The sequence below is a fragment of the Battus philenor genome, unplaced genomic scaffold (assembly GCF_028537555.1).
Source record: "Battus philenor isolate CCGP_79_NKW_IND1 unplaced genomic scaffold, ilBatPhil1.0.hap1 SCAF_7, whole genome shotgun sequence".
Lineage (NCBI taxonomy): Eukaryota > Metazoa > Arthropoda > Insecta > Lepidoptera > Papilionidae > Battus > Battus philenor.
In genome coordinates, this window is record NW_027181737.1 from 4349930 (window position 1) to 4377431 (window position 27502).

Consider the following 27502-nt stretch of genomic DNA (forward strand, 5'->3'; position numbering starts at 1 on the left):
GTTTGTTTTCTTATACTACCCTTATCTTTTTTATGGTAATCTGTTTATTCTAGCAATGGCAGCTTTCATGGTCCTTGATCGCTATGAGCTGATCATGGGAAATTTATCCTGTGTGACAAATAATTCTATTGAAATGGTATGAATTTTGTTTTGATTTACATAAACCAGCAGAGTATTTCAATGGGTGCCTGGAACAAAACCGCATTCGCAAAAATGCAATTTTAAAGGAAAAAGATTTAGTGAAATAAATAACTTCTTAACTACTACAGAGTATAGCAAAAAGGTTTTTATATCAAACGGCTTCGTTTATTTTCTATTGATAAAAATGTTTGTCTATAAATTAAAAAATGTTAAAGAAACTTAAAAACCATACTGCCTCTGTGCATTGAAAATTGTTTCCGCTGAGTCCAACTCAGTTTTATTTATATAATAAATAAAACATATAAAACTTACCGATCCGCAACAGTATATTGCGACGTTTTACGCTTTAAAGGATTTATGGTTAATACAGTAATATCATATTGCATAAATTTATTTAGCTTCAGACAAAATGTACTGGTCAATCCTGTATATATATATTATATTCGAGTTTTTATTAAAATCTGGATTATTACTTGAATAAAGAGACAGATAACCTAATTATCAGGTAATCCAGGATAAGTAAAAATGTAATATAATCTTGGTTTACTAATCTGAATGCCAAAATTTACTTAAAAATACTTGTTTAAATAGTTGCCACTTTTTTTTAGTTTTAGTCTTCCAAGAAGGATTTAAAATGGTGTAACTTAGATATTTATGTATAAAGAGATGCTGGATAACTCATCAACCATTGTCCAAAAAAAAGCTGAAATTTTACACAGAGGTTCCGAAAAAACGTGGACAAGCAATGAGAAAGAGTTTTTGGAACTCCATTCTTCAAAAATACTGCTATGTCGTACTTTTAGATCAACCTCACTAATTAGTGCGACACAATTTAAAATTTACTTACCTTGAGTAAATAAATATTAAGGAGCAAAAATAAAAACAATTTCCTGCAATTAACAGGTTCTCAGTCTATTAACGAAATTCTCAATTAAAATACATCCACAGTCAAAGAGATTTTAAGGTCATCAAAATTTAATAGGTACACCTATAGTTATTAACATATTTCTATTTATTGTTTTTACGATCTTAAACTGTCATAAATATACCTATATTCTTAATTTATACATCAGCAATCCTTTTTAATAATTATAAAAGTACGCAATCAAATAGAAAAAATACTAAAATAATTTTCACAAAAACGTAACATAAGAGAACCTTCAGAAAGAAATGGTGTATCTTCTGCTAAATTTTGAGAACTGGGACCTGCTTCTACATCTTCAGTTTCACATACTAAAAATGATGATAAAAATAATAATAAAAATCATGATAATGGCGTGGGATATCATGACTTACAGAGACTTAACAGGTCTGCGTGTAATGCCTTAGGTATAGGAAACTGTTGGTCGTAAGATCCTTGCGACTCGGTAACCATTGGAGTTTCTGCAGCGAGTGTGGCATTCTCGAAAGGTGATCGTCCTCCTTGAGTACGTATTCCTCTTCAGCGTCCACGTCGTATCCGGGCTCCTCATTCAGGTTTTGCAGTTCTGGCTTACTGTTCACGAATGTTTAAATCCATATCTTCAAAATCGTACTTACTTCCATTATATTGGACCACGATATTTTATTTCTGAGTCGTGAACCCAGTTGCGTCCCTCAATGAGCAGTTTTATATTTACTAAATCAGACTGATCCATCACCACGACATTATATTTCTCGCCACTAGCCTCGACGTTCATCGTAACTGCATAAACTTGTTCTGGAACGTAGAGAACATTATTTTTCTTTAGCTCACACGTTCTATGCACGCGTGCATCGAGTCGCCTTCATTTTTGCTGTGCCCGGTCTCAAAGAATCTATGAGTAATAGTCATCCGAAACTTTGAAGCTGCATATAAATGAAGAGCAAATAGGAACCGATTCTTATTTTGCCCTGTGCATCAATCTGAATGTAATGAACATTTTTGCAAAAATAAGCAACTTCCGACTTTAACAGTCCCTCCCTTTGCATTTTCAAATGTCACATATGCGCCGAACCCTGGCGCCCTATAGGCCTGACCCTCCCCCCCCCCTGGGGGCTATAACTATTAACTTTACCGTCGGGACTAGAAAGTTTTTTCATATTCCAACAAACTATTTTATAAGTAGGTATAGCTTTCAGTATGGTATTAGTTACGGCTTTTCTTCTTATGACGGCAGAATAACAATACTCATTGCTTTTATGTCTGTATCGCATCTCTGTTGCAAAACAAAACGGCGAACCACGATAGATTCTAAGACGATGGTCTTAGCCGTCTCAGAGAGCGCTGCGGCGCCCATATATGTTACACACCCTGCACTATAAGCCGGCCCTGTGTCTCCATATCATGAATATTTTCTTTCTCAGCATGCAATGTAAGTAAGTCTTATTGTCCAAAATCTTAATAGGTCTAATATGTCGTTTAGATGATTTGTGACATTTATACCAAAACCTGCAGATTTATTTCCAGAAAAGCTAGATTTTCAAATAAAATTTTATGTTGGGTTGTCACCAACTCGGTGCAATAAAGGTCCTCCAGGAACGGTGAAAAGGTAAAGGTTCTTTAGGAACAGTTAAAAGTTTTTTACGAGTCGGTGACAGTACCCTTATTGTTACGGTATCTTTACTTTGTCATCCGCACACAGCTAATACAGCTCTCTTTCTATAGCACTTTTAGCATTTGAAAGAGATAGACGGGATTAGTGACTCTTTAGCAATTGTTAATAAATCTAAACCTTAAGTCTTCATTACGAACGAACCACGGCGCGTCCGTGGAAGATCCGTATATCAATTTGAAATTGCCAACGATGGCATAGCTCTTCAAACTCTTTGCTTTGGCTTTCCGCTGAACACACGAACTCACTATGTAAGTGCTGCCACCTACAAAGCATACTACATTCGTTACATTTAAGCACCGCACCGTACACGTGTCTCCGGACTACGCGACGACACTAACACAGGCCACGTACACTACGCAACCATTCAATAACCAACCACTCATGTCGGAAACGAGGCCGTATTATAAGTCAAAGACAACGTAAAGCCCTGATCATAATAGAAAGAAATATTGCAGTAGTTTTCTCCGCATTTCTAGCGCTAACGATTTTTGTAGTAGTACTGTCATTAGCCAGAGAATAGAAACCGGCCCTAATGCTAAACCGGTATTATCGACAAGCGACAGCTGAAACTGAGGTCGCCTCGAGCAGGTCCTTGGGGTGTATTTACTCCATGGAGCGACTGCGTAAGCGATTTAAAAGCTCGGCAGCTTCCTAATCCCGTGGAACAGTAGTATAACAATCAAATTGTGCCGTATGTAACAGCCATACTACAACCAAAATGTTTTTATTTCAGTAAGATACTATCAGTACTCTTAAAGATCCATTACAAGCAAGTGTTTCTTAAGAAAATATGCCGAAGAAAATAAATGTAATATATTTATTTTTTAATGAACTAAAACGGCAATACGTCTTCATGGTTGACAATAAAATACTATTTCGTCCTCTTTTTTGCTAGGTTTTCGATATTTTTTTCGTAATTGTTGCATCATTACAAGAACACGTCAAATCTCATGTTAAATATATCAGTTGTCATGAACAATTAACACAAGAGAGCAACTGTAATGATAAACGACAATTGCTTATAAACGCGTCTTTAGATAGTTATCAAAAACTAATGAAATAAATTGATATATTTTTTAAGTATTAAAATTATCCAGTAAATGTAATATATTTATAGTAATGTTTTCAAAAAATGGTCCAGGAGGTCTACCGGAGACTCAACGAGAATTTACGTGGTCGTGTCGAAAAACAGCGGTTCACAATTTGTAAGCGGGATCCACGAAAATTTATCTGTTCTCGACAATGAATACCTTAAACGAAGTCTTGACTTCACCTGCCAATGAAGGCAGATAATATTTTAAGAAGTACATGCCGAGACTTTACTTATAATCTTTATATTGTTTGTTGACTTTTGATAATATGGTAGTAATATAGCTACAGAACGTCTGCTGGAACCAGCAAAATTTTAAAAGTGTTCTATTAAAAGAATGTTTGGAAACCTTTGAGTTATAGTAACTACTTATAATTATGTCAGTTGTAAACTTAAATGATTCTTTCTTACAATAGAACATGTTACATTTTATTCTGAGCCAAGTCTTTTGTAGTAATAAATACATACTCTGTAATATACAGAGCGAATGGTTGTAGGTGTAGAATATTTAAAGTAGTTGATATATAGTTAAATTGCTGCAAATTAATGTATGATATAAACTAAAAATCAATGATTTCAAAATTTATACCGTTGTGATAAAATAGTAAGAAGAAGCATCTTCAAAATTCGAACTACTATACATTAAAATGATTAATTTTTATTATCTGTCCCTGCAGACTTTGTACTGTATAGAAGTCAGTAGCCTGTCGTATTCCAATAGAATTTTTTTCGACATTACATTTTTCATTATCTCATCTTCGTTCCTAAACTAAAGTTTGTTACATTATCACAGTTTTGAGACAATTTTTCTATTTTATTTAAATTTAACTATTTGTTGTCATCTTTATTTTTATACAATTATAGCTATTTTAATATCTTCTCTTATTTACTAAAAGCAACTATCGCTTAGATGTCTTCAAGTCAAGAGTGAATAGAGGCGAGACAGAACTCAAATACTTTGCCTATAAACAATAAGAAACACTTTCACGATTATGTTTCACTATTTATTGTAATTTTGATTTTTAGTTTTATTTTTATAGTTATAGTTATGTCATTTTTATACATGGTAATTGGAAAAAGGTATTAAAACTTTTATGGTTTTTGTTTACAAATAAGCTGGATTTTTTGCACTGAAACCGGTTCGCGAGAAATTCTACTGTGCAATATGCATTAAAAAAATCACATTAATGCGAGGTAGTGATTAGGAATATATTTTTAATTTTTTCAGACCGAGAAGTGAACAACACCCAAAAATCACACTACAATTATTTGAAATGGTTTCGATTATAAGTGCATCAGAGAATTGGGAGGCCCCATTGTACAAACGTTTGAATCGGTAACACCGAGGCGCATATTTGTAGCATCATGCCGTAGTGCACACATTTTGAATGGCGTTGTAACCTGTAAAATTACTAATCTAATAAAGTCGTAATATGTTAATTTAAATATAGCGGATGGACGCTAAGATATATCTTTATTTTTAAACACCGATCTAATTTATTTATGTAAATTTGACGTTTAATACTACCATATGAATGCTTTACACGTAATATTATGTTATTAAAAAAATAAAGTACCCTTATTTTTGTAATATTTAATATTTTAAAGTACTTTTATTTTTTTATCTGGTACAAAACTTTAGAGCCAATATTACATAGCTAGTTGTAGTGCACGTAATTTTTATGCGGTATTTACATGCAATAAATATTTGTTGCTTGTCGTATTTAAAAGTGTAACTATCTTTATAAATGACATACACTTGACATGCCAAGTCAAAAATCAATTAAATATTCCGACAGAGGGCGCTTTTAATCGCTCGGCCACGTAAGTCAGGGACGTATTTTCCATCACCGTGTTATTTTATTACGTTAATTTCACGATTCGGGGTAATATGTGAGAATGGTTTAGACTCACTAATAGTGCAAAATAAATTTTTCGTGTTGTAATACCGTCTGGACTGCGGTAAGTCACTTTAAAGTTTTGTCCTTCTGTCATCATCAGTGAATTAGCATTAATTAAAAATCCTTGTCGATAAGATTTATATTATCATAAAATAAACACAAGACAAGCTCTTAGCATTGCACGTCTTTTGTGGTATTGTTGAACAAAGCCTTGTATTTATCGGTTTCAGATTGACAAATCATGTCAAACTTACAACCAAGTCCGTTCAACAATATCTCGGGAGCGCCACCAACAACCGCGCAGCCAGGGCCACCATACTCCAGCCAGTATAACACGTCTCAGCAATCGATAATAAAACAAGATGCAAACTCAAATAGTCCCTTGCCAGGATTTATTAGCCCTACCAATTATGGACATATTGACCATCTAAACCAAAGCACGAGTAGTTCGCCTGCTTTCATTCAAGCAGGAATGAACACTCAACCGATATCCACACTTAATTCATCACCATTAAGACCACCACTTAAGCCAACTATATCAAATCCACGTCAAAACATGTTCCATAACATTCCTTCAACTTCAACTAACGTTAATTCTATTAACAACCCTAATTCTTCACCATATCATCCTAAATATCAGCAACAACATCAAATAAATGACAATGCTCCACCTCTTGTTTCATCTAACAACTTTCATCAGCCATTAATGAATGGCCCACCTGCTCATGTACCATTAATGAATCAGCCATCAAATCCAAATGTGTCATCAACAAGCTCCTATAATCCTGTTCTTATCAGACAACCTGTGATTTTAACTAATTCATTTGGACCAGTAAATTCAACCACGGGATCATCAGGTTTCCCTCCTTCATATTTACCACCTGTGTCTTTAACTAGTCAACAAAGTGTAGCATACCCTAGCCATCCAAGAAATAGTCCCATTATAATTGGTCCAACAATGAGCGCTCCTCCTACTGGGCAAGCTATGAGCCAAATGGGAAACCCAAGACCAATGGGAATTAATGGACCAATGGCGAACATCCCTGGACAAAGTACAGGTCCACCAAGAAATATGGGGCAAATACCAGGTTTTATTCCTGGTCCAACATCTCAATCACAGAGTGGGGCAATGAAACCACCAATGGGACCACAGCTACAAAATCAACAATATCCAGGCCAACAGAATAATGGTCCTTTAGGGCCAGGCTCAGTGGGTTTATCTGAGCCACCAAACAAAAACAGTGGACCATCAAGTTTACCTTTAAGACAAATGCCACCACAGACTGGGCATCAAAGTTTACCTCCCATGAGTCAGTCAGGGAATACTAACATTGGACCACCCATGGGGCCTTTATCCGGACCACCTAAATCTAACATACAAAATAGGTACCCTCAAATGCCTTCAAGCAGTTATGCCAACCATCAAACATCACCAATGCCACCACAAGGAGTTGGCAGGCATTATCAGGCTCCTTATAGTACACAAGGAGTAACCCAGCAAATGGGTCAGTTGAGTGTGACTAAACAAGGCTTTGACCAGTTATGGGGCCACCAAATGATAGATCTCCTTCAGTGCCGACATATACTTCCTGAATACCCTGAAGAACCACCAGAGATAAAGCTTGGTCCTCAATTTGCTGAAGCGCCAAATTGTAGTCCTGAGTAAGTGAAACTTTTTGACTTTTTTATAATTAAATATATTTTGGCTGCAGATAAGTTAACATATAAGAAGTTTGATCAATTCTGGATTAAAAATTTAGAAGAATATTAATTATTTTAATTTCTTAAATATAAAGATTACTTAAGGACACCATTTGTGAAACTGATATAAGACAGAGGTGATCTGGTAGATCACTAATAGTAAAGTAAAACATTTTGAATAAACTAACTTATTCTTTGCTGAGGAAATCTGGGAGATTTGCTGTGTAGTTTCTCTGTAAAAATCTTTTAGATAAGATGTTTCAAAGCATCGGAAAACATGACAAACCTGATCATATTTGCTCACAATGTGGATTGGAAGGTGTAATGATATTTTATGAACACACATTCAAATTACAAAATACATGTTTTTTTATTACAAATAACTTTCAAGTTACACTGCATTACAATCTTATGTTGTCCATTAATTGTACATATTCCTTCCAACAATTTATTGTGATACTTATGATTACTTGTAGAAGCTAAAAAAATACCTGTTACTGATTTTCTATGAATAATTACAATTTTCTTGTCTAATATTGATATAATAAAATTCAGTAGGTTAAATTATTTATAGTTTGTTTACTGTATACAGTTTTTTGTTGAGAAGTTATGATTTGTTACATTCATTTGTTATTATTTAAAGAATAAACAGATAAATTTCTTTTTTTTTTAAATTGATAATCTACAAAAAGTTACAAATTGTGTGTGCCTCATGACGATTAAAGTTAAAAAATTTTATCCATTAAATTATTTGTAACATTTTTCTGTGCAGTTGCGTAACAGTGATATTTGTTTAGATGGTAACTAATATTTCATACGTTGTTATACATTTTTATCACCAAGGTTTTGATCAATTATTATCAATTGTTATATATAATCTGATATGCAATTACTGTTTTAAATAATTATAAAATTATGTAAATAATGTTTTTCTGTGTTCACTACACGGATAGGTTATTATACTATCTAAATTATTTTAAAATACCTAATGATATAAATGGGAAAATAAAGCATCCTTAGCTTATTTGCCCATGAAAAAGATTTTCGAATGCATGTTTTGAAAACTGTTGGCGTGGATATTTTAAGAGATACCTGATGTACGCTTAAAATAATTAAATGACTTCTGAGGTTTTATTATGCTACTCAAATTATATTAAAATTTTAACAGGTTGAACCTGTTAAATACAAGTGCTTTAATCATTTTATTATTCATGGTTGGAAAGGACATCTTAAGTGAAGGTCAATGCCTATAAATAAGTAATTCTTTATTTATTTTAATCAAATCTTGAGTGTGTTAAAAAGTTGTTCCTAAGAAAAAAGACTTGAATTTATTTACAATACCCTTGACTTTCATTATTAACATGAAGAGACAATGATTTATAAAAATCCAGATTTATAAAAAAAATTATATTCCTTATCTTCATATAGTATTAATATTTTTTACTTAATACTGTATGTCTCGTTGCATTGGTTTTAGATACTATTTATGTATTCATTGTTTTCACAGAATTTTCCGATGTACTGTAAACCGTATACCAGAAACAAATTCATTATTACAAAAGTGCAGACTTCCTTTGGGTATTCTCATTCATCCATTTAAGGATCTTAATGTAAGTAAAGCAAATTACATATCATCAATGATATATGATGCATTTATTATAATTATAAAAAACAAAATCCTATTAGATAAAGTTTAGGTTATTTTCACCTCTTTTCTTAGTAGTAATTTCACTAGGAATCTATCAGATAATAACTTGGTTTTTCATTAGAAAAGAATGTAGTGGAGTGATTAGAAGTACATTAAGGTTACTTTATCATCAACATTACCTATTGTTAAACACATCTGGCATGTTTTAACCTACTTCTCCATATTAAATGAAATATTTTATGTAAGAAATGCCAAAATATTGTTCAAGTACAAGATTTTTACAAACTCAATATAGCAAAACAGTGTCTAGTTTTAGATAGACATTTTAATTTTCTTGTGGATGGTCTAAAGGCCGACTGTCAAAGAATGTTTTTGCGTCACGGGGTAACCCTACTCTATAAATTATTTCATAGAACAGAGCAACACTTTAAGAATAATTTCTTCGCTTCCAGTCTATTTCAATGTTTATTGAATATGTTATCTTCTATTATCAAAAAAATATTACATAGTCATGCTAAGTATCTTTCAGCTGTTCTTCTCAGGTCATCTGAATCCAAACTCAAGTTGCGATCTACAGTATATTTATATAGTTTTTGTATTGGATATACATAGGTTAGGCATGTTATGTATTACATATTATTTTTACTAACAAATTACTTAGTCATTTTAATGTTTGAGAGATATATGTATATGTATGTGTTGTTTTGTCCTTTGCAAGTACAATTGATAGTGTAATCACTCCTCTAAGTGCAGGACTGTCGGTCATTGAACCTAAGAGTTAGAATTGTTAGTTATAGTACTCAATGGGTTAATCTAAAAGATATATAATTTTCTTTGCTATGTAATTCTTATGAATACATATTTTTGTTTTCTTCTAGCATTTGCCTGTGATCCAGTGTACTACCATAGTACGTTGCCGCGCTTGCCGCACCTACATAAATCCATTTGTATACTTTGTGGATGCAAAGCGATGGAAATGTAATCTTTGCTACCGGGTTAACGATTGTGAGTATATCTTAGCCAATTATTACTTATATGCTAGAGTGCAAGAGTCTATAAGAGCCGTATGCACATCATTTTACAAAAGCTGTTATTTAGGGTGTGCTCTCAAGATATGCAGTAGTGATGGTTGCAGCATAGGGTTTCCACTCATCTGGTGGACATATGACCTTGTTAGGGTTGTCAAAAAATAAAGCAAAAAAACAAATCAAGTGTAGGATATTTTATAACAATTTATAATGCATTTCCAACATTATACCCCATTTTATTACTGAAATAAGATACAATAATGATTACATATGTTACTTAGATATTTATAACAAGATATTTGTTCAGTAGTCAGATAGTTTTGGGAGTTCCAATAGGTAATCATTTGGTACGTTGCAATCTAAACCTACCATAAGTAAAAATTTAAATTTGCCTATTGCTTCTACTTGCAAAGTTTTGATGTTTTGAGTAATTTTCTGATATTTTACAATAATAAATACCTGGTAGCCTCTGACTGTCCCAACTAATATACCATAATCAACCTAATTATTTGTCTTAATAATAAACTGTTATTCATATAACAATAAATAAGTTAAAAACTAATAACCTAATGTTTTAATGTGTAAAATTCTTCACAGTATTATAACTGATCTTATAACTTTTAAATATTTTATTGTTTATTAGCCTTATTGTCTCTTTTTCTATAGTGCTCTTGATTGTTTATGTACATCTTGATTGGTCTGTACATTCAATACTTGCTACAGTATACTGCAATAATTTTATTATTGCTTTTTAAATAACAAACTATTAATATAAAATTACTTGCATTTTGTACATTTTTTATTCCAAATTTACGATTTTTTATTCCAAATTCAAACCCAGTATGACGTATTAGGAATATATGATTACAGTTTTGAATTTACTTGTGAAAGAGTATGTAAATGTTATTAAAACAAAGCACTCCGAATTTGAACTTTTTCATAACGCAACCATGCCATTCTTATCGTCCATGTCTACTTGATGTCATTAGTGAACGGCAGCTAAAAGTGGTTGCAGTCACGGCGTGAGATGTACTTTTGTGTTTAATATAATAATATTTTGAATATGCAGTGCCTGAGGAGTTCCAGTATGACCCGGTGAGCAAGTCCTATGGCGAGCCGACTCGAAGGCCTGAGATCAAGTCAGCCACCATCGAGTTCATAGCGCCCGGCGAGTACATGCTGCGACCGCCGCAGCCCGCCGTCTATCTCTTTCTCTTCGATGTGTCGCAGATCGCACGTGACTCGGGCTACCTTCAGGTAATAATAGGCAACATAAACATTATTATGATGATATAAATAAAAAAAATAAAAATGTTTTTTTATGTACACATGTTGTTAACTTTTGCCATTCAGTATGATTTTTTTTCTATTGGCTGTTGAGATTTTATTATTTAATTTCATATGGTTTGATTATTTTTTTTACAACAAAGTTTTAGAAAACGCAGTTTTGGATTTAAACTTTTTTGGAATTTTTTTATAAAAAAATTATCATTGGTTAATCTGCTTTTAAAGTGTTATATTTATTTACAACTGTGTATGTTAAAAATGAAATAATGAACATTTTAATTCCCTTTGTATTTTCATTTTACAAAGCATAATATCAATGAATGTGAAATGAATAATTGCTATGCTTATATTGATATAGTTAATAACATAGTTTGCAACTATTGGTAGCCTTACATTACATTTATCCACTACTTTATATAAGATTCTCGTAATGCTTTACACCATGAGCAGTCCTCTTATTTTCTTTTCCATTCTCATGTACCTCCCATGGTTGTCTATTTTTTTTATATCGACTGAAGGCAAAGCATTTGACCTCTGCCTCGCCTGATGTTCAGTCATGACGAGGTCTCCAATGCTACATGTTTACCAAGAAGAAATCTATTTACTCTTGCCTTGAGTAAAGTTATATATAGATGGAAACAACGACATCGGTAGATTGTTCTATACCTTGGCGGTTTGCATTAGAAAGTAATATCAAAAGGCTTAGTGCAGACTGAAGTGATTTCAACTGTGTGCGGATGTCGTGAATCCGTGTGTCTTGTAATTAGATGGAAGAAAGAATATTGGGGAATTAATTGATGTAACTCCGACGCCCACACCCTTTTCTCTTCCTCTTCTAACTCCTGCCATTGTTATATATCTCATACGTTAAATCTTCTATTCTTATGTATCTCCAATCCATATGTTCATCCATCCTCATGTACCCTTGTGTCTTTTGTCCTCGTATCTCTCATTCTTGTATATCTTCCTTTCTATCTCGTACACTTACTCTTACGTACGGAATGTACCTCAAATCCCTATATATTTTCCCTCCAAATGAATGGTACCCATGCATTGAAGGGTCAGCAAATATCTTCCTTCAACTTCTTCCTTCCGTATTCTATATCGACATTCATCTTCCATTTTTATATACCGTCTATTCATCTATATGGATCGATATTGTGTTTATGCCATGTTTTTGTATAAGTTTAAACGGTATTGGCGCGCAGGTAGTGTGCGATACCCTGAGGGAGAAGCTGGGCGAGCTGCCGGGAGATGCGCGCACGCAGGTCGGCTTCATCTGTTACGACGCACACGTGCACTACTATCTCATGGCGGACGGTCTCACGCGACCCAAGGAACTCACGGTGCTCGATATTGAAGGTCAGTACACTGTCCGCTGCTTGCATAAAGTCATTGAAACAAACAACGAATCAAATATTTATTCTTTTAAAAGCTTTACTAAACACTTTTAAAAAGTTAAGATTGATATAATGTACATTTAAATATGTATTGATACAAATTATCATTGGTCCCAGTTTTCTTTAATGTTATAGATCTATTTGTTACATGAACCAGGACATTAATCCCAAACTTATATGCTTTATTGATGAAACTTATCTGAACACATGCCTTAATTTTTAAATGAGGTAAATTAAAAAATCCTTCAGGGATTTTATTACAAAGTCTTATTATCTTGTGCCAAAAAGGTTGAATTGAATTTTTATTTTAAATAAAAACTTGGTGTTACAAGTTAATTTTTCTTTCTTGTTTTAAAAGAATAGTGGTCGCTGTTTGTGAATATAGAGAATATTATTACAGATATATTGTGATGCAACCATTTGTATATATAAATTTCTATTAAATATGTTTCTTAAGGAATCTTGCCCTCCGAGATTGTTCAGTTTTTACTTTAACCAGTGTTTTATCGAAACATTGTAGTCATACATGTCTTATAGTTGCGATATAAGACTTAAGTATCACTGTAAATACCAATTGTAATAAGTAATTCAACTGGTTTATTCTTATGGCAATCTCATTCCAGACGTGTTTCTGCCTTCGCCGGAATCTCTGTTGGTGAATCTGGGCGAGTGCCGCGACATGATCAAGGAGCTTCTGAGAGTATTGCCCCAGAGGTACTCTACCCCGGGTGTTCCGGTCTCAGCTTTAGGCGCTGCGTTACAGGCGGCTTATAAACTTATGGTTAGTGTAAACGCACCTTTATAAAACCTCATTTAAACTAATATTTTATAAACATGTTAAAGGATTTTTATATCATAGGTTCTTCACTTAGGTTTTTTTTATTTTATAAATATAAAAGTTTCAAAAAATATCTGAAATTTTTTCTGATTTTTTAACGAGAAGTATAGTACCCGGGGAGATAAATATTGCACATGGACTTTTGAAAAGAGACAATCTGCTAATATCGGTTTCGTAGAGCGTTATCTCTGTCGCAAGAAATACAAACAGTTTAGTATCTATTAGGAGCTGTTAAAACAAGTATTATTTGCTTCATTTGATAGTTATTTTTATTCATTGTGTAAAATACACCAATTTTTCTATGAGTGGTGACCTTAGGTTGGGGTAAAATAAAATAAAAAAAACATGTTCACATAATGTTTACGAATTATATTATTTAGGAAATTTACAACTATACATAATAAACATCATTATACCTATTGTTAAAATGAGACATTGTAATAATCATAATAATAATAATTCTAATTCTCAATTACTTACATTTTACTATCAGTGTATTACATAATTAGTGTTTACTATGTACAGTTGTCTCTTTCCAAAGGTCGATGTACAATATTTATGGACGGGTATTGTAAGCTATTGTGTAATTGACATTTCCAGACCAACGTTCAAACCGCGTTATACTAATAGAAATGAATAGCTTATTTCATTTTTTACCGATAAACAGCTAAGGATACACTTACATAGATCATTGGCAAGGCTATTGTGGTCTAAAAGAAAATCCTAAATGGTTTTGTTCTTGGCTCATTTTAATATAGCTTGTGCTTTAATTTTTTATTGCTTCTGTGTAATCTGTGATTTGGTTCGTATTTTTTTATAAAACTATGGAAGGTACATTGGAACATTAAAGAATTCACTAATAAACAGATTAATATAATTTTTTTGTTTATCGATTTTAAAAAATTTGGCATGTAAACAAATTTTATATTCATTTACTATTGTTGATGTACCGTATTAACATACTATAATCTGAAAAGCATTTTATTTATTTTTCTATTTTATTGCGATTAGTCAATTTTGATAGTACAATGTTTGTCAAACTAGTGTTACTGAAACCGCTGCACCGTGCCTTTAAAAAGGACGGCGAGATGGCTCCGAAGAAAAAAGGCAGTGGTACGGCAATGTGTGTGGTACAGCAATTTCGGTAATATTATCGTATACAATGAAAGGCATCCGTATACAACGATAGGTTACATTAGATGTCTCCAAGTTGACTGAAAAAATATAATACGATATACGCAAAACATTTATGTAATATATTTCATAATTAAAGTAAAAAAATTCCAATATTTAAACAAAAATACAGATAATATTGACATTTTAAATATTAATATTATTTAATTGTTAAAGTCAGTGACCATGAGAGTACAAGCTATTATATTTATTTTAATATCAATTACAGGCACCTACAGGCGGACGCGTCACGGTGTTCCAGACGTGCCTCCCGAACATTGGACCTGGAGCGCTCACATCCAGGTAAATGTTAAACCATTACATAACTCATTATATGAACGGGCCTATACATTGAATTTAGGACATGGAACGGGTCATAAAAACACAAGATACCGGTTATGACGTGGTAGCGTACAGATTTTTTGTACAAATCATTTGCAACTTTTTATAATTAAAACATTGTAATTTTTTAATGTTTTTTATGTTTATTTTTATAAAAAAGTTAAAAAAAGTTCTTATCGCTTAATTGATTGGCGTACATAATATCAAGTTGACATTTATTAAAATAGAAAAGAAACTACTAACATTACTCTAATTTTAGCTTGGCGTTAAAAATTAAAAAATAATTTAAATTTCAAGCCTTTTTTTTGTCGTATAAGTCCAGCAGTGGAGGTCCTACTGCTGAAATAATGATAACTTAATGCTAGTTTAACTAACAATGTTGTAACTTATGCTTAATTTCTCTTGTTGCTCTCATATATGGCTAACTTTGATCAGTTTTTCTGGACTTATTTCACTACACTCTGAAATAGACTAACTTTAAATACCTTGTTTAGGGCTTGTACATAAAAAATTCTTAGTGAATCACCCACTGTAAGGCATAGGCCTCTTACAAAGAAGGCCACGAGAATCGGTCTCATATTGCCTGCAACCAGCAACTTTCTGTGCCTTTAACTATGTTGTTGGTCCACCTAGTGGGGGTCCACCCCAGTCGCAAACTTTCGGCCCCTGTTTCATTTTCGAATTTCATCTGCTGAAAAATATTTTGGTTTAATTATTCTATTTTCATTCCAGGGAAGACCCTAACACACGTTCCTCGAAAGAGGTGGCCCATTTAAATCCCGCCAGTGACTTCTACAAGCGTTTGGCTCTGGACTGCAGCGGCGCGCAAGTGGCGGTCGACCTGTTCTTACTCAGCTCGCAGTATTGCGACATCGCCACGCTTAGTGAGTGCTTTTACAATACATTAATATAAATACTATTTCGGTTTTGGTATTATATCTTCTCCATACAAGGTTGTGAAAAATATTTTTTCTAGATTACTAATAACTATTTTAAGATAAAAAAAGATTATTTAAGGCGAAAAATGCAATTCCTCATCTAATTCAATTTCTTAATATAGTAATATCTGCTTTTTGTTTCATTGTACTTATATCGTTGTGTTCTTGATCCGTCAGGTGGCATGAGCAAGTTCAGCGCGGGTACAGTGTACCACATCCCATTGTTCCGGGCAGCGCGCGCTTGGCAAGCCGATCAGCTCACCAGGATGCTCACGCGCTACCTCACAAGGAAAATCGGCTTTGAAGCTGTCATGCGCGTCAGATGCACCAGGTATGTTATGTCGACCAGCTTCCTAGTAAGGGGCCTAACAACGCTACGTCTACTGGCTTTAGTATGGACAAAAAGATTAAATTATTCCTTTTTTGTCTTAGTTATTAAATGCTTTAAAATTCTAATTGTTGGCATACAAAGAGATAAAGTGTAAGTTATGGTAGTTCATTTTATATACCCTGTGTGTATTATATATGAACTGTAAGGCTCAGAGACTTGAAATTTGGTATAGGTAAGAACTGATTTCACAATATTCATACATTACATCTTAAAGTGGGTGTTGAACTGCTAGTTGTATACTGCCAATATTTGTAAGGGAACCATATACAATTTATATATTCTGAATATGAGAACATAATTTTTTTCAACTAATTTAAAGTTATAATTCTGTTCTTTCCCAGGGGTATAACGATCCACACGTTCCACGGTAATTTCTTCGTGCGCTCGACCGACCTACTGTCCCTGCCCAACGTGTCGCCCGACGCCGGCTTCGGTATGCAACTCACGATAGAGGAGTCGCTCACGGATCTTCAACAAGTCTGTTTCCAGGCCGCCTTACTCTACACGAGTAGTAAAGGCAAGTATATAACACAGTCGTAAAATCATGACAACACATTTATTAACAAATATCACATAAAGCTTCTATATATTTTTTTAAAATACTCTAAATCAAGTGACACTTAAATGGGGTACCACAATGCAGAATAGCGCTATGCCAACTAAGGTCCGGTTTCGAAATACATTTAAAAATTAATATAAAATAAAGAAAGGATGTTTATCTGGAGTTCTTTGCATCTGGTAGCTTATATTACTTTTTGTAATTTCCAGGAGAAAGAAGAATACGTGTTCATACGCTCGCGTTGCCTACAGCGAGCAACTTGACTGATGTATTGCACTCTGCAGACCAGCAATGTATCATAGGCCTCTTGAGTAAAATGGGTAAGCCATAATATTAACAGTAGTCTCTTTCTACTAATTTCTACAAATGTCCATTTGATTTTATATGTCAAATTGTAATAAATGAAACTCCAAGATTCTCATTTTTTTAATAAGTTTCAGATTTGTAAAAGGTTTTAATTTAGGTATTTAAAAATATAGGTTATATTAAATAAATATAATGAAGGTTTAAATTTAGGAATTTGTGGTCGGTGTGATAGTGTTTATTATAAAGATTATTTAGTCTTTGACTCGAATAATTTATAACATGATAATATTGTAAGAAAAAGCGTTTTCAAAATTCGGATTACAACATAACAAAATTAATTATTATTTACTATCTATACCTGCAGATTGTACTTCCAGAAGAATGATCATTTCATATAGGATGATTAGAAATATGTGTAAATGCTTCATACCTTTTGACAAATGAGCTATACATTCATTCCTTTGAAGCTTTTACACCATTTTTAACCTCATCAAAAACCATTGAACCAAATTTAAAAACCACTTTAAATAATTTTACTATAATATACAGACTGATAAGAATATTTGGCAATGACGTCGCTTGAACATTTTGTTTTCATTTATAGTATATGTGTAAGAGTATATACATAAATCTTTAATCTTTTTTAACAACCCTTTTGGAAGCAGAGTAGCGTCAAAAAATAAAAATTATTAATAAGTTGACGTTCAATAAGACTCCTGTTAAAAGTTCCAATTTTTTTTTATCTTTTACCTATAATCAATCACCCTGTACAATGACACATGCATTCACGTATACACTCAGGTAAACGCACAAGTGCATGCATGCACACGTGTATATACATGTGAGAGATTTATGACAGCCACATGATAAATACAAGAAATAATAATAAACATGTTACACCTAAATTTCGATTCAATTCTAACATGTCTCAGTGTACTATAATATAATAAAAACTAATAATATAAAATAACTAATGATATAATAAAATTTCATAAGATACCTTAGACTTTCCTTTTCTTAGATTTAAATCTAAAATTAAAAGTATATTATTGAATATATCTAATTAAAGCATTCAAGAGTTTTTTCATTTTCACAATTCAAGAGATCGAAATGTTTGGAATATTATTATTTTTAATTCTAAAAAGAACTGTTGTGTTTGTGGCCGGCACTATTTTGCATATCATCATTCCGAGCGGGAGGTAGTTTTAATGCTGAAATAATCGACGATTCAAAAGCGCAAGTAAATGTCTAGTTTAATAAAGATATTGTGTATTTGAACACTTTAATATTGTTTGCAGCGGTGGACCGGTGTGCGTCGGCGTCGATGTCGGAGGCGCGCGAGGCGCTGATGAACGTGGCAGTGGACGCGCTGTCGGCGCACCGGCTGGCGCAGAACCTGCCCGCCGGCAGCGTCAGCAGCGCGCTGCACGCGCCCGCCTCTCTGCGCCTGCTGCCGCTTTACCTGCTCGCACTGCTTAAGAGGGTGATTTTCTTCTTCTTTTTCTTAGTTCTATGCCCTTGGCTATCGGACTACCATAATCGCTACCATGGGTGCCATCCCATAGTCATTCTCAAATTGTCATCATACAAATTTAAATTTATATTTACATGCTGCTTATTAGAATGACAATCTGTCGAAAAGAGCCGATCAGAAACCCAGTTGTTCTTTTTAAATGAAATCATGCAAATAGGTCAACAAACCAAGCTCCACACACTTCAATCAACCAAAAACTCCTGAATGCTATATGATTTATTTAATACTATACTTTTAATTTTCGAATTAAAACTTAGGAAGATCTAAGATATGTTCTAGAACTTTGTCGTATGTATTCACACTCATGAAGGAGTTGTTAACTTTGAAGACGAAATTTTATTGCCTAATACACCGAAAATATACAGTGTGGAAAGTAATAACGTTAACTTTTATTTTTTAATAAACACATCATCCGCAATGTCAGACTATATATAGCCGCTTTTCACACATCTAATGCCAGCATAAGGATTGTACTAGAAATGTTCACAAAAAAAGTCATTTTGAGATAATATTAAGTGAACACCATGAAGTCCAGATTTAAGTAAGAAAAGGACCAATATTTAGCCACTTCCGCACATGCAGTGGTAGTCGTTTAATAAAATGCACCCCCCGCCAGCCCGCTGATAAATGCGTATGCGGCAAACAATGCGTGTCGGGCGGTAGTGTAACACCGACACTACCGACCGACACTAATCGGTGTAACATAACTCCACTCCATAATATAACTCCTGAAGATGCCCCGTGGAGGGGTGAAACACGTGTTGAGTAATTTGGCGGTGGCGGTTGTGTGATTCGCATTGTTTGCCGCATACGCATTTATCAGCGGGCTGGCAGGCGGTGCATTTTATTGCACGACTACCACTGTATGTGCGGAAGTGGCTAAATATTGGTCCTTTTCTTACTTAGGATAGACTTTCGCGAGGTAACGCCTGATTCCATTAAATATTTAAGTCCAGATTTGTTGCCTTGCGATCTTCTATGGGGACATCTCAAGAGCAGAGACCCTAATTCTGCAATAACAATGCCCAATTAAAGGAAAACATGCAAAGAAATAGCTGCAGTTCCAAAAGTAACCTATTTTTGAAAACCTTTAGTGTCATTTTAAAGAATGATTCTGTAGACCTAGAGGACACCTTGACCTTCCTATATAGTAAATGTTTGTCTAAGCAAACTATATTTTCTTATATCATTTTGCAACCTGGATGATGAATATTGATCCACTGTTCTGGATAAATCTGCAACAATCTTTTTTAGTATCACATTCCCAAGGCATGTTTATTATTTCGTTCCTTATATTTAACCGTTCACAATTCTGCATTTTAAACCAACACTGGAAACACAGGTGTGGCTCTAGATATTTATATTTGTAAAGACACTAGAAAAATAGGAGACTGGCGTATTGAGATTTATAGAAAAATTGATCCTCGGTTTTATATGGAGTACATTGCTGTCTAAGTGGCCGGTTCGAGAGGCGCTTGGTCTAAAAAAGTTATTATATGTTATTTGTGACTATGCCCGTACTAACTTAGATGAACAATTACCTATACTGCACAAGTATTATGAACTTAATGCCATCTGATCATAAATTGGAGTTTTTTTTTTTCAAAATTAAATATCTTTTTTTGAAAAGTATATACAAATGTAGCAGTGTAAATTTATATTTCATCATACATTTGATATCTAAATTTTTAATATGCTTTGTTACCTTACACTTAAAATATACATAGTTGTACATTTTGTACTATAACAATACTCAAAATTTGTAAATATTTTGTATAAACATTTTTTTACAGAACTTAAAAATTAAATAAGAGTGGACTGGTGGGTTTTAGCCAGTAAGAGGCATAACTCACGATACAAAAAAGCGCTGCAACATTCCTCTCGATATATTGGAGAATTTAAAAATGAAAATAAAATGTGTGTATTGTTGTTAATGTTGTGCAGAAAGCGTTTCGCACGGGCACCTCGACGCGGCTAGACGAGCGCGTGGCGGACATGTGCGATATGAAGACGCTGCCGCTGTCTCAGCTGCTGCGCGCCGTGTACCCCGAGATGTACGCCGTGCACGCGCTGGACGAGTACGCGCCGCGCCTCGAGGACGAAGACGACGACCCCGCCCCGGACCCACCGCGCTTGCATCTCACTGCTGAACGGTATCACCTTTTTTCCTCATGCCATATAGTATAGTAACTGATCATATAACAAATAATTGTTCTAACAAATTCTCGTCCAATATAGTGGAACAGTGTCTGTTTTAAGATTTTACATGATTCCTCAAAGAAATACTATTACACTTCCTGCTCTAACAAGTGGAAAACTTAATTTGATTGGTTACCATCATGGGCGAAAATTTAGATTTTTTTTTAATTTTCATATAATTTGTTTTGACAGTGTACAGGGTAAAAGCTTTAAATAGGTCAATATATAGCTCTAAAAATCAATAGTTTCATAGAAAAATACCGTAATAAATAAAGATATGATAATAAATTAAGAGAAAGCACTATCAATGTTGCGTTGGGGAGGTTGTAGCATCGTTTTACTTTATTTTACAATTTTAGGAAAACATTCACACCAAAAAAATATTTTTACTTAAGTAAATGTAGACATAAGAATAAAGTATGAGATCGATGTAATCGGTTAGTTGTCGTAATTTAATTACGAGTGAACCAAATAATAATACACATTTGGAGGCATATGAACATTTTTATAAAAGATTTCAGACTAAAAGAAATATTTAAAATGTAGACCAAAGAAATGTAAATGTTAATTGTCAGGCAGTAGACGCCCACTGCTGAACTCTCAAGGCCTCCGCCAGAGACTTGTCTGCAACCAGTACTACTACTACACTACTACCTACAACCATCACTATTTAGTCGGCCCAGATAGTGGGTGGCCTAGCTTCGCCACGCCTACCTGTTTTGGTCACAACTCGAAGAGAACCTTTTGGATTCAGTTTTGTAGTCAAAATATTCATAGTGAATCTAAAACATAATCAACTTATTTGAGCCCTCAAATCCATGATTTATTATTTATGTTGTAGTGTATAACATTCAAATATATAATAAAAGTATTTTTTGTGGCTTAGATTAAATTCAAACGGCGCTTACCTCTTGGATGATGGCGAAACGATGATCTTCTATATATGCTGCAACGTGAGCCCGGCCTGGTTGTCGGAGGTGTTTGGGGTGGCCGCATTCACTCAGCTGCCGGACGAGGCGCGCAGCCTGCCGCGCCGTGACACGCCTGCCAGTCAACTCTTGCATACATTTATAGACAAACTCAACGAGGACAAACCCTATCCTTCAAATATACTAGTGTTGAGGTTACTATTTAATATATTTTTATACATCACTCATAACGCTTATAATAATTGTTTCAAGTCACCAAAATTTTATTGATGTTTTACAAAAGAGCTAAGCTGAAATGACTTCTTGAAAAATGAAACGCTAGTTCTTGAGTTCTAAAACTGGTCCATGTGGTTGCCCATCAGGTCCACGTGAGATACGACGATTCGTAAGCGGTATCCACGAAAATTAATCTGTTTTGACTTCACCTATTATTGTAGGCAGATAATATCTTAAAGTCAGCGACGCAAATATTCATACTTTTATCTAATTGTTTTTTTTGTATTGATGATATTGATATGAGTATTGGGAATATGGTAGTAATATAACAACAGGAGGTCTAGTGGAACCAGCTATATTGAAAGTGTGCCCGGGAACTTCTGCGACTGAAATTCTTGGGCCTGAACAAAATAATTATATCCTTGCCATTTTGGCAGTGGTAGTCAAGTGCTTTTGATTCCCAGTATCCTAATCGAAAAGTAAAAATTTTAATAAAGAACCTGACTGCATTTCAACTTGCAATTTTGATATGCATCATTTTTATTAAACGCGACTCTACAGTTGTCTCAAAAGGAGATGACATGAGTAAATTATAAATATATATAAAGAGATTAAAAATTATAATGTATACTTTAAAATTATATACACCAATTAAACACATTTAAACATATAATCATAATTGATTATATGACAAAGATTCTTGGGTACAATTGTCTCCGCTTCCATCTGCTCATGAGATATAGTACAAATTTTAATACAAAAAAATAGTTTTTTGGTTTTTGTAAGCGTCTAGTTTTTTTGCCGTTTTGTGTCTGCGCTTATCTGCCTTCCGTACGCGGTTTTAGAGTGTATATAAAAATAATTATCAGAATTTTCATGAGCGCTGTAAGTAGGCCTGTTTGGAACAAGCATTTTTTTTTATTTTGAGCATATGCAAACTAATTCATTTTGTAGGGACAACTCGCCGTCTCGGCAGCTATTCACCGAGCGATTGGTGGACGACCGCGTCGAGTCCGCTTTCTCCTACTACGAGTTCTTGCAGCACGTGAAGAACCAAGTGAAATGAGTCGGGAGTGACTTGTGAGTTACATCACGTATCCGCCCCGTAGCTGGACACTTGTTAATGTGCTAGCGTTCTCCGGGATACGAACACAGTGATATAGTTTACCGCGACACTGCCCTCGATTCAGACTACTAGATTGTTCCACAGTACGTTAGCTGCGGCGATGAACGGCTTCATTGTAAATTGCTTAGAATGAATTAAATCAGATTGGTCGATATCAATAAATGTCTTTGTTGTTTAGCATTCGTTTTATGATTTTTGGTAGTCTCATATGCGTCTCTAAATAAATATATCATTATTATTATATAATGATTTTGTTTCCGATAAGTTTTTCTAAAGTAAATCATTAATCAGCATATAAAGCGGATACAGGCTAGACATAAATGACTGAGGTTATCAACAAGCTAGTTTTACAATACAGGTATTTGATTTCTGTAAAACTATTTTTATTTGAAAATTTTATTTTACACATTTACGTTTTGAATCAAAGTTAAGTTTATTTGGACGCCGATTAACCATAAATTATACATAGAGAAATGGAGATTATAATAAAAATGATTATGATAGATATGAAATATTTTGTTATTTATGCATTAACAATGTAGATACAAACGTAACAGAGTTACTGACATATAAAAGAAAACATTTGGAGCCTAAACTAGACGACAAGATGTTTGAAATTCCGTTTCATGTAATATGGTTATGGCATATAAATACTTATATTAACAAAAATAACAGAATGGCATTGCAGGGGCAGATCGATTTTTTTTGTTTGTTCTTTGCGACGATTTTTTTTGCTTAGAAATACCATTAAATAAAATTATTTCTTCATTTAAATAACTGAAATCGGATATTAATTCATTTTAGTTACACCTTTTTACCCAATTACAGTCTTAATTATTTGCATCTACGAACAAAGCCCATGATTTTTATTCAAATTAATATATTTAACTAAAATAACTTAAAATATAAACTATAATTCCTCTAGAAATTAATATAAAAAAAAATAAAAAGTTAGATCATAATGTAAAAGTAAATATTAAAAAAAATCAAGTAATAAAGAGACTGAGTTTTGCGTACTACAAAGTACTGAAGCGATCCTAAACGTTTTCTCTACGAATGTGTATCCCTGAAATTCATACGGAGTATAATTCCAAAGAAAAGTGATTTAATTCGACAATATAATTGATTCCGGTACAAGCGCGCACAAAATATCAATGTGATACATTTAACTCGAGTTGTTTGTTGCGACGGTAACTTTTGTCGCAGTCTATTCTATTCTCGTGGCTTCGAAATTTAAAATTTTATAAACGATCGCAATCTAAGATACTTTATATACCCTAAAAGTCATACATTTCATACAAGTTTAATGTAACAGCGAAACCATAACCATGAGAAGGAATACGTTACACTGTTTTCTCGCTTATTTAACCGGGAACTTATTGGACCCTAGAACAATCTAGAGGGTATCTCATCCGAATTTGTTGCCAATTAGTGGAATTACAATAATTTGTTAAAACCACAGCTATGATGCTATAATTAATACTGGAGAGAGTTCAGAGTGAGCACTCTTTCAACCGCAATTGCCTTTTAAGGTTTCAGAGAAATAAAAAAGCATTTACAAGCAGCTACTTTTTAGTGCATAGTAATATTTCTCATATATTCTCAAAATTGTTTCGTTATTCACTGTGAGTTTTTGAGTTCCTCGTAACAATAAAATTTTAAATATATTTTTCTTTTTAGGTGACGGAATCATACCGTTATAATCTGAAATATTTTGCCACCTATGTAAACGTATTCTTACATTATAACTGATCAATTAGTTGTTCATTTTTCTTTTAACTGTCTGGGGAATACAGTTAAAAGTAAATATATAGAAAGATGTCGAACACGTTGTGCCGGTGTAAATTTTTTTCGGTTTTTTGTTTTTAGTTCTTCTCTAATAGATTCAGGCGTTACCTCGCGGAAGTCCATCCTAACTAAGAAAGGGACTAATATGTAGCTACTTCCGCTATGCAGCAGTAGTCGTGTAGACTAGATTAACGGTGGTAGTTGTGTGTTTCACATTGTTTACCGCACGCGCATTTATCAGCGGGCTGGCGGGACTACTGCTGCATAGCAGGAGTAACTACATATTAGTCCCTTAGTTTAGTTCATCTATTATTTTTCTTCTTTTTATTATTTGTATTTAAAGATATTATTCAAATAAAAATTATGTTTAAGTTGTAAATCAATTAGGGCCGAATTGGTTTTTGTTGGTCTGGGGACGTGTCGTGAAGATTTTTAGTCTATACAAATGCAATAATTATTTTATTGTGACTCGGTATTAGGTGTATCTATAATTAAATTAATTTAAATCGAATGTATTTATGTTTACCCGGTATTGTAAATTTAATATGATTATTTGTAATGTTTATTCTTGTACGTTTCTTAAAAAAACAATGCTCTGAGAATCTTTGATAGCACCCATCTAGTCCATTCGTTCCTCACTAAACTTAATGGATTAAAAAAATTGGCTTTCCTTTATTTTTTTCTTTAACGCATTAATTTTAGACAAAGCTTATGAAGGAACGTTTTCTATCGCCTTATGGGGAATATTCACCAAAAAATTATGAATTTTACATTTCATACCATTAACTTATTTCAATGTTTATTTATATCATCACATGCTATACAGTCATTGAACTAGAGCATTGTTTTAAATTTTGTACAGATATTTCGGAATGTTGCGTATTTAGCGGCGACATTGTCGTATAGTGTTGCCATGCTGACATGCATTGCAAAAAGTTTGTAACACTATCAAACATATGTATACAAATGATATATAGAATGTAAGTTACGTGCGACTATCGGTGTTGCCCGAAGAATTCAAGAATAATTTTCATGTTGATGTCATTGAAATGTGAATGATATAATTACACGTAAATGATAAAATTGTTTCTGCGCTCGGAGTCAAAGAAAAACATCTATATATTTAACGGAGTAGATAGGTATCTCTAAGTGGTTAGTAGCGTTAAGGGTTTATAACCGTTGAATGTTTTTCTTTCGCTCCAAGTTCACATATTGTAACTGTTAGCAGACTGAACTTATTATCCAGCCCTGTAACTTGTTTCAATATAATTAATACAAAATCAATGTTGTTTCTCTTCACACAAGTATAAAACCTTTTCTTCACTCTCGTCTAGACTTACTTATTCTAACCTTTTTATTTCTTTCGTCTAGACTTACTTATTCTCGGCTTGGCTGCAGCTGCATCGGAACTGAGTTCACGGAGTGGAAGGAACCGTAAATTTAATTACTTTAAAACAAACAAAGATGGACGCTTTCCAGTTGCACGAAGTCGTTTGCACGCAGTAAATCGCTTTACCCTTTTTCGCTTTACGCTTTTTCGCTTTTTAAAGCTGTGTAGTATTGATGTTGGGTGTATGGTGATTTGGACGGTAGCGTGGACCAAAAGCGAACCAAGATCCGGATTCGACCACGGTTCATCCACGCTGCTCGCGGTTAGAGAGCGGGCGTCCCCTAAAACGTGTGCTGTGGTCTCGTCTAGAACAATCGACACAAATGTACTAACAATTATATTTGTATATATTTAACATATCAATTTTCGGCCTCACAGTCGCTCAAAATAGCACAATGAGCTCAGGATTTTTCAAAAATATTTCAGAAAAAGCCTTATCTATGAAATATAAATCTGAAATTAATTCCACACAACCTTGGCGTATTCAATTTTGTCTCTCACTTCTTAATGTGACAATTATGCCAAATAGAGAGCTATGCCTAATGAGCTTGAATGAAATGAAAAAAAGAAAGCAGGAACGAGATCTGTGCGACGAACGAAAGTACCGACATAGCCGAGCAGATGACCGACATGGCGGCAGTGACACCGCTTGGGATATAAGGTTCTGTAGAAACCACGAACTGGTATACCCAGCGCAGGACGTCCACCAACAAGGTGGACATTCGATTTTGTTAATTTCAGGAGATGCTGAATGTAGGCCACTTCCAACCGTTTCTATTTGAAATTATTTAGGAGGCCTATGAATATACCGAATAAACCCGTATTATGCTATTTGGTTGGCTTGGCTTATTCCGGTTCCGACAAATTCGGCATCTACACGTAGGGCTTGTAATTTTTTTTTAAGATTTTTCTCAAAATGAAGTCCACGAAATTCTCGTAAGTAGAATAGTAAGAGCGAATACGATATTCGCGGGAAAAATGTTCGATAAGTTTCCAGTAAG

General features: G+C 33.8%; 1 protein-coding gene across 1 annotated transcript; it reads left to right on the forward strand.

Annotated features, from left to right (window-relative positions):
* Window positions 1–5581: 5581 nt before the first annotated feature.
* On the forward strand, window positions 5582–26395 carry Sec24AB (Protein transport protein Sec24AB). Its single transcript, XM_068774164.1, has 16 exons — window positions 5582–5769; window positions 5939–7370; window positions 8917–9019; window positions 9936–10062; window positions 11155–11342; window positions 12581–12734; window positions 13396–13553; window positions 15013–15086; window positions 15858–16009; window positions 16241–16394; window positions 16796–16971; window positions 17223–17333; window positions 18618–18802; window positions 20798–21006; window positions 21939–22175; window positions 23152–26395. The coding sequence occupies exons 2-16, from the start codon at window positions 5950–5952 to the stop codon at window positions 23261–23263; spliced, it is 3561 nt and encodes a 1186-aa protein (XP_068630265.1). The 5' UTR covers window positions 5582–5769; window positions 5939–5949; the 3' UTR covers window positions 23264–26395.
* Window positions 26396–27502: the final 1107 nt, after the last annotated feature.